Source organism: Elaeis guineensis, chromosome 1 (assembly GCF_000442705.2).
Source record: "Elaeis guineensis isolate ETL-2024a chromosome 1, EG11, whole genome shotgun sequence".
Classification (NCBI taxonomy): Eukaryota; Viridiplantae; Streptophyta; class Magnoliopsida; order Arecales; family Arecaceae; genus Elaeis; species Elaeis guineensis.
This window is the reverse complement of record NC_025993.2, coordinates 113435872-113444833: the sequence shown is the minus strand read 5'-3', so window position 1 is coordinate 113444833 and position 8962 is coordinate 113435872. Positions and strand designations below refer to the sequence as shown.

Genomic DNA, 8962 nt, shown 5'->3' with positions numbered 1-8962 from the left:
ACTACTGTTGCCATCATACCATTACCCTAACATTATAGCCACTTTTGCTATATTAATAATATCTCCTCTGCAACAATAATTGATGCTACTATCACCACCATCACCGCCGCCGCTGCACCACCATCATCGAGTAATAATAGCTGCACCACCATCATCGAGTCATCAATTATTACCGCTGCTACCACCATCACTACCTTTCTTTCACCTATCATTGCCATCTCTACTACTCCACTATTATACTTACACCAACACCACTATCATTTCCACTACCTTTATTGCTACAACTACAACTACCATTGCACCTATCATGATCAATACATTTATATTTAAAAAATAATTAACTAAACCAAAAGTAGTTATACTTTTTATAAATTTAAAAATAAAAATTATTTTATTTTATTTCTTACCAAAAAATAAAAGTGATGCTAAACAGTACCTTAAGATATAATTTCAACTTTTTTTTATTTATTTATGAACCATGTAATTAGATTCCATCTATGTTTCTTCTCTCTTTTTAATCTCTCTGGCATGTGTTTCCCACCCTTTAGACACCCTTATAAATTATCACATATGTCAAATTATAACAGTAAAATTTATCACATATGTTTCTTCTATACGTTGTGGATCCAAGCATTCACATTGTAATAATCAATGAACTCAAGTGGTGGTATTAACAGTACCACATTTTACCAGGATGGCATTATCAAGCTGAACAGCATATTGGAAGAGCAAGCAAATTGGTTGTTGAAAGATCATCATCCAAGCGCTTCTGAGAAAACCAACTGCAACAGGTACTGGAATATGCGAGTCCAACTAACCTAACTACCGGATATAATAAATTGTACAATGCGGTTCATAACATGTCTAATACATAATAAGCAAGCTAATATTTGAAATATAATATAAACATATGTTGATCCCATATTCCGGCTGATCATTTATTCCTGGGAAGTGATGTTATCTGAAGTGCTCTCCCTTTGAGAAGTCATCACTCCTTTCATTTTCAGCTCAGCAGGTGATTGCTGCTGCTGCTGTTGTACTTGAGGCTGGTGCTGTTGTGGGTGCATCTGTTGTTGATGCTGGGAGTGGATTTGGAGTTGCTGAAGCTGCCGGGCAGCCAGAAGTGACTGCATCGCATGACTCTGGTGATAATATTGCTGAGTGGTTCCAAAAGATGGTCCAAAGTTCATAATCTGTCCGCCATTAGGAATTGCTTGTCCTGTTGCAATTTTCAACCGCTGAACCTCCTCTCTGAGAGCATCATTTAGTGCTGCAGCAGGCATCAGATAAAAAAAAAAAGTTCAGCAAATGTCAAGTTGCCGGGTGTAGGGGATGGAAGCCACACCATACAATCCCAGTTTGAAAAAATTCTTAAACTTTGAACAAATCACAGATACTAGATTAAAAAGGCAAAATAGCATCAACATTGAAACCGATCAAGGAACCTGGTCGGAAGATATTCTGAAGATATGCACAATGTCCAAGATCATGAAGCTAGGAACTTACCATCTTGCAGGTGAACTTGCTGCTCCATGGTCTGAAGACGCAGCTTCAACTCATTATTTTCAGCAGTCAATCCATTAGTGTCTCTCTGTCATGATAAGCCAACATGAAAGAAACTTTTCAGTAAATCCATGTTCACTTCTCATAAGAAGCTCATAAAAACTAATCCTGCTGAAAAATTATTGCCAGGGCAAAGGAAATTTGTGACGAAACCACATAAATACAGACTGCTTATATATGCTTGACTTCAACATCATATTATCACTATCATAGCTCTGTCCTTTTTTTTTTTTCTTGTGGTCAATTATTAGAGAGAACAGGAAAGTATGCATATATTGAGGATCAAATAAACTAGTCTCAGAAGTCAAATCATCTGGAAAAATGCCATGGATGGTATATTGCTCATTTCCCAAGTATCTGCATTTCACACTCACTTTTTCTATACTAGTTTCCCTTATCACTTTATAATACAGGTCCCTCAGTGAGAAGAATGACTTCACATATATAGAAAAAGACAAATTCTCAGAAATAAGTAGAATCATAAGTTTCCCATCAACCTTAATTGCAGGATGGAATACCTAAATCAAGGATTCATACAAATGATTTCAGAGAACCATTTGCAACCCATACAAAACAAGCTCCAGAGAGAAGAATGACTTCACATATATAGAAAAAGACAAATTCTCAGAAATAAGTAGAATCATAAGTTTCCCATCAACCTTAATTGCAGGATGGAATACCTAAATCAAGGATTCATACAAATGATTTCAGAGAACCATTTGCAACCCATACAAAACAAGCTCCAGCTGTTTCTATACTTTTATGAAGTGGATCAGCACGAGTCACGGTGGAAAAACTAAGTTTGTGACCTCATGATATATGAGTAAGAGGGCTCCTAGCTGCAGGGACCTACCATAAGACACCCAAAAAGAGTGATTAGAGATAAATCCTACTAAATTCAATTCCACAATAAGAACTTAATAGCATTGTGGGTGGTGCTTGCAAGTTGTTCTTACTTTCAAACTTATTCCTATTCATTTATATTCTCTCCATTTGTGCAAGGTAAGCTATGCTAACTAGACTCTTTTCATGAATCACTGAAAAGGAAAAGAATAAATAAAGCATGTGCACTCAGCCACTCACAGAGAGGAACCCTTCTGACTGTTACCAACTTTCTAGTTTATGTGATTTGTAGGATAAAAATACCTGTAACATGGTCAACTGGGTTGATAATGTTGTAGCTTCTGTCTGCAGGGTTTGCACTTTTCGCTCAAGCTCTGCAATGTAACGCATCTTTCTTTCCTTTGACCTAGCAGCCGACTGCCTATTCGCCCAGATCCTATCATATTCCACCAAAGTACTTGTTATGATATAAGAACATGTAAAAAAAAAAAGGTGAAATTGTAAAACAATGTCATGAAAATAGGAATGTTCATATCTGAAGCTAATACGAGCTATTAACTTGCACAAATAACGAATTGTAATTGTAAGGCTTAAATCCTGATTTGTCTTCCATTTCTGCATTTCTATTTATATAAAAGATTCACATAAATTGGATAAAGACTCCTGTTGTCACCCAGCATAGTTTGACCACAAAAACGTCAAAACCAAGATCAGCTTGCTGCATTTTTTTTGATTAAAATATTTGGCTTTAACTTTTCTAGTTATGTTAATTTTGTTGCTGACTCACTGAATATTTGCTGTAGCTATTCTTATTATTCATATATATTGCTGCATAAATTCTCATTAGCTTGCTGCATTTATTTTAATAATGTTGTTTCCTTGCCGTATTTATTTGTCCAGGATAAAGAGTGTTTGCTAAACTTATGTCTAGTAACATACGGATTTTTACTAGATTTATATTTCTTATATTTACCGAATTTATGGGTTTCATTTTGTGAACTATCTTAGAAATTGCGAGGTTAAGTGTTATTATATAGTATTCTATGATAAACCAATCATGCTTTTTGGATGTTTCATACCATATATTAAAAAATGATATTTATTTATTATTGTGTACAGCCACATCATATCCTAGCCATATTGTAGCCCATTTTTCCAAGGTTTGTCATAAAAGTATATTTGTATCGTGTTGTATCTGTATCCCATACCCATATCTCCGCTTCCTAGCTCAGTTGTTAGTATGATCATGCTCAACAATATTATACCGCAAAAGCCAGGCTGTCAGAGTCCCTACTGACACATTCAAATAAATCAATTTTCTGTTTCTCACCATCATGCATTCTTATGCTTCTTAAATTCCATCTTGGGTCCTTTCCCAATTACCAACACTAATTGCAAACACTCCATGCTTACCTATCAATGATTGACCCGTAGGCTCCCTAAGCTCATGCAGCAGACCGCTCACTCCACATGCGTCAAGACTTCAACTAATCACTATAATAGTTCATAGATCTTATTGGTACATATCATATTCAGGGTCAATTACCAGCAAAACAGCTCACCATCTATAAAAATGTAAGAGCCTTTCCAATAGTTGATGAGGCCATATTGAAGCTAGTGCACACAATTTTCTAGAAAGCTTCACCAAATTACTTGACATAAGCAGGCAAACAAAATTCCAGGATCAATCCACAGGAAGCAAAGGGATCTTCCACCACATACATTATATTTTGTATCGAACACAGCACACCTTACTCGTATTTCCTAGCTAGAGAAAAGATCTTGATGCATCTCACTTCTTTTCTTGAATGATAATAAAGCATCCTGACTACTTCTTGCTTATGGTCTTGATGCAGTGATGCCATTTGAATAAAAGGCTACCTGAGCATATGAACAATTTTTATTTCGATAATTGGAACTTTTCTTTACAATGCACAGGCTTTGCAATAGGCATAAACCCAAAAGTAATATGGACCACTGATTCACATGAAACTCCAAAACCTCTGTACGGTTGTTCACGACTGGTAAAGTAGGTAAGGATATAATTCCTTGATGCAATTTATACTAACTTCGTGCCATAAAGCTACCCAAACTTGTACCCAATAATGACAACTGGCCTCACAAATCTAAAGATAAGATAAGACCTCCAACGGTTTAAGTCATTATCAATCTAATTTTAGAATTTTAATCAAAATTAGATATCCAATTCATTGAAAATCCAACTAAAATTCCCAAATCAAATTTCAAAGACAATTATAGACATAGTATTCCTAGATAGACTCAAATTAGAAGAACCGAAATCCTAAACTTCATTGCCACATCAGGACCTTAAAGCTTTCAAGAATTCAAAAGGAGACATCATAACACGACTTCTCAGCCTCTATCATTTCCTTCAAAGAAATATTATCTTCTAGTATGCTGGATGTCTCTTGACTACTGAATACTCAACATGGCGAACTTATCATGATTCATGGTGGTCTACTTCAGAGCTAACTAAATAGAATTTTCAATAGTGACGTCCTAATTTCTCCTGCCTATTTGTCAAAATTTTCCAGTTGAGATTCTATAAGGTACATAAGAAAATCATATACCATGACATCAAGCTAGCTAGCAAGTAATTTGGTTGCTGATTAATGAAACATATTCACACAATAGAGCTATCTAATGTGACAAATATCTCAAACACAATAATATGATTTATCCTAGCATGAACAGTCCCTCAACAACCAAATGGTCCACTGCTAATTTCTCAAAACAATTATTGAGAAACAAGAGAAATCATGCAGGGCATGAGAATAAATCGGTGCAAAAACTTGAATGGAGCGACAGATTAAGACCAGCATACATGATATTTCTACTCACTGAGAATACAAACGAGGAATATATAATGTGTCAAGAGAAGGATGGTGCAAAAAGGTTGACATCTGGGACATCAGAAAAAGGGGTGCTCTAGGACATGGAATCCTCATTTTGTCATTTGACTTGGTCCTTTTGAGTTTAAATTGTCATATGAGTCATTGATAGATTGAATTGGGCAAGCCTTTGATACAGGTTGTCCTATAGTTTTATTTATATGTATTAAACTCATCCATCTAATTTCTCACCTGTAAAAAAGTCACTGTTAAACTTAGTCATAATAAAGGCTTCCCATCTGGCTCTTTGGCTTATCTGTGCCTTAGGATGAACACAATTTCTTATATCAAGAAAGTTGTCTTTTTCCATTTCTCTAAATTCTTCCAAGTTTAGAGGAATTTTGGAGGGTTTCTCGTTGGTTGCATGAGTTCAAAATGTGATCGATAAGGTAAATCTTCCAACTTACCAACTGGTTTTATAGATTCCAATGCAAGACCTTTGCTTGCCCAAATTTGCAGTGATGAGGAATTCCACACCAATTTCTACACGGTTCATGTTATGTAAACACCAGGCTGTAGAATCTACTTAATCCTTCTAAGGAACCTTCTTAACTTAGAGTTGTGCTCAAAAACCACTTTGTATTTGATGGGAAAAGGCTTGGGTGATGATGAAGAGTCAAAACCAAAGAAATATGGTATGTCTTAAGGTTGTCATATCTTTGTCCAAAACAAAGAAACACACACTTTGAGAGGGGAAAAAAATCTATTTAGCCCTCCATACTTACCAAATAATTCAAGCAATAAATCATCATCATTCTCTATGTTAGAAAATGTCCATGGATGCCACTACTCAGTAAATTCTAAATTCTGCAAACTATATGATCAGCTCCATAAAGATTTGAGAACAAATTAGACAAAAATCAAAATATACCAAGTTCTCAAGATTGCGTGACCAAAAAAGGAGAGTGTTGCTATTGCATTGGAGGTTACAAGATTTACCCCCAAACACTTGCAATTACTAAACAAAAAGCATTACTGATTTTCGCCTCAATAAAGTGAAGAAAAGGAGAAAATTGTCTTAAAGAACCAACTAGGGCAGCGATTTGCTAAAACTTGATACTTGCTGCATTTCTTCCAATGTTTTAAAATGCAGTGCATGTAGCCGCATATGTGCCCTGCTTAGCATTGTGCAGCTACATACACAGTGCATGTGGCCACATGCACCTCAACCAAAGGATAGTGCTGCTACCACATTGGAGATGGGTGACAAGATTTACCTTTAAGCACATTTCACTTTTACCAAACAAAAGAATACTGATAATCACCTTAATAAAAGTGAAGAAACAGAGGAAAATTTTCTTCAAGAACCAAATACACTTTTAGGATAGTGATTCACTAAATTTGATACTTACTGCATTTTTTCCAGTGTTTCAAAGGTGTATGTGGCTGCATATGCAGCCCACTTAGTATTGTGCAGCTACATATGCAACCCAATTAGCATTCCAGGGCCACGTATGCAGCCCACTCCTATGCAGGGCCCAACAGATGAATGAGTACAAGCTGATGGTTAGGTTTGATGTGGGTTTCAGGTGGTCCTAATATGGGTACTAAGTAGAAGGTGCTAGCTGTTATTGCTATTAATATTACGACCGTTTGTCAAAAAATAATATCATTTTTGTTCTCTTTATTGTATTTAATATTTTTTTATTTATTTTTAAATAATTATTTTAAAAAACACCTTAGCACCCAATATGCACTATGCATATTGCAGCCACCTTTTAAAACATGGATGACTTCATCCTAATATTCCATTCAATCCATCTTTCTTAAACTCGTTCTCTTCAAACAAGCTATTAGAACAACAAATTCACATTCCCATAAGCATTTCTTCCACCTATCAAATTAAAAAAGTTTGACCCAATCAATCCCCTTTCCCCTGCCCACAAAAAAGTAAAGAAAAAAAAATAATATCTATATGGAACTGAACTTATAAATTATAAAAATTTTGTTTCTATGCGCTTTCCTTATTTAAAAATGCATTTTGGTTCCAAAAAATTAATGTCCAAAACTTCACGTGCTTCATCTTGCTAACACTCAACTCAAGATTTTATAAATTGTAGCTAACCAATGGACCTATTATCATAAGCCCCCCCACAAATTCATTAACACGGGGAGGATGATAATAAAAAATAAACTACTCCAAACAAATTGCAGAACAAATATCTGAGGTACCCATCACCTCATCTTCCTCAAATATGCTAAAACTTTCGTATGAAAGTAGTGGAAACTGTTGTAGTGTAGGAGGAGGGCATTATTAGTCCCACATTGGTTGAGTCAAGAGAGACTCTGGTTTATTTAGGAAGGGATCATCCTTCCCATGTGAGATGCCTTTTGAAGGATAAAATCATGAGCCCATAGGCCAAAGTAGACAATACCTCACGTGCTAAGCTATGAGCTCTTAGTCGCAACAGTAGTGCACCACCCTAAGACTGTGGGGCTCCTTTCGTCCGTACACAAGATGCTGTGGTGTCCATAAGCAGATTCTCCTTGACTGGGGAGTTATGTTGTGGTGTAAGAGAAAGAACATTATTAGTCCCATATTGATTTAGAGTCAAGAAGAACTCTGGCTTATTTACGAATGGATCATTCTTCCCACTTGAGGCGCCTTTTGAAGGATAAAATCGTGAGGCCTATGGGCCAGAGAAAACAGACCTCACGTGCTGAGCCATGAGCTTTCACCGCAACAGAAGCTCATCAGGCTTAGAGTCTTCTTGTCTTCATTCAAAATCTTCTTCTACCATGTCCCCATCTAACTTCCTTCCAAGCTTTCTTTCTCACCATCAATCACCTCGAAGTGGGTTCAGCTATAGCTCTTTCTATCATCTCTCATCAAATCCCTAAATAAATACTATTTAAGCTCAAACAACTTTGTTCTGTTCGGTCTTACTCATCTATTTTGAAGATTTCCGGGAGGGAACCTCCTATTGTAAGGTAAAAGTTCATAGAAATTAGGTCAAGGTATTTAAGTTATTCTTGATCTAGTCTAACACACTCCACCTACCAGGAACAAGTAATTGTAAATCCTTACTCTAGCTAGGCATGGAAGTAATCTTAATTCCTTAACAATACATGGAGTCATGGAAACCTACAGCTCAGATTAACCTAAATTAAGTATAACTTACTTTATTCCATTCATTTATCTATCAAACATTAATTAATAAAATCATGAAATCAGAGAAACTGGCCACTCAGGTCCTTGTGATGAGTTGTACAAAAATAAGGCAAATTTGTAATCCTATGTACTGAAAGAGAAGTGATACACTAGGACCTATAATTTCTTACTGAAATTGTTTTGTTCCTAGAGGTTTAAGGGATAGAAAATCACTTTTATAGTCTACTGAACCGATTACATATCCTAATAAGATCGAATCCAAGATATGCCATAGTCTTTTTTTTTTCAGTTTTTAGTTCAGCCATTTTCTAACCTAAGGGTAGATTTATCCTGAAGTCTAAAATTGTTGTCTTCTTTGAGAACTCCATTTCCTCTTCTTGGTACCCAGTGCTGAATAAGAATGCCAATCAATCTCTTTGCATGGTAGAACCCATAACAACGCATTCTTTCAAGGCAATGGACTTTGGGATCCTAACAAGAAAATAAATCATTAAAAATATATGTCAAGTAAATATCTTAAAGAGAGTTCTTT

At 35.8% G+C, this 8962-nt stretch overlaps 1 protein-coding gene across 1 annotated transcript; it reads right to left on the bottom strand.

The window, feature by feature from the left end:
* Positions 1-720: 720 nt before the first annotated feature.
* On the bottom strand, positions 721-8897 carry LOC140859041 (probable transcription factor PosF21). Its single transcript, XM_073260177.1, has 4 exons — positions 8744-8897; positions 2710-2842; positions 1507-1591; positions 721-1270 (listed from the first exon to the last, which is right to left on the bottom strand). Exons 1-4 carry the CDS (start codon positions 8872-8874, stop codon positions 939-941), a joined length of 681 nt encoding a protein of 226 aa, XP_073116278.1. The 5' UTR covers positions 8875-8897; the 3' UTR covers positions 721-938.
* Between the last annotated feature and the right edge of the window lie 65 nt (positions 8898-8962).

Bases quoted from the DNA above. Each gene is read 5' to 3' on its own strand.
- LOC140859041 (XM_073260177.1), bottom strand. From the start codon at position 8,874: ATGCGTTGTTATGGGTTCTACCATGCAAAGAGATTGATTGGCATTCTT. The intron at 2,843-8,743 runs GTTAGAAAATGG...GGAATATGATAG, and splicing joins CAGGATAAATCTACCCTTAG to GATCTGGGCGAATAGGCAGT. The intron at 1,271-1,506 runs GTAAGTTCCTAG...TGCCTGCTGCAG, and splicing joins GCAAGTTCACCTGCAAGATG to CACTAAATGATGCTCTCAGA.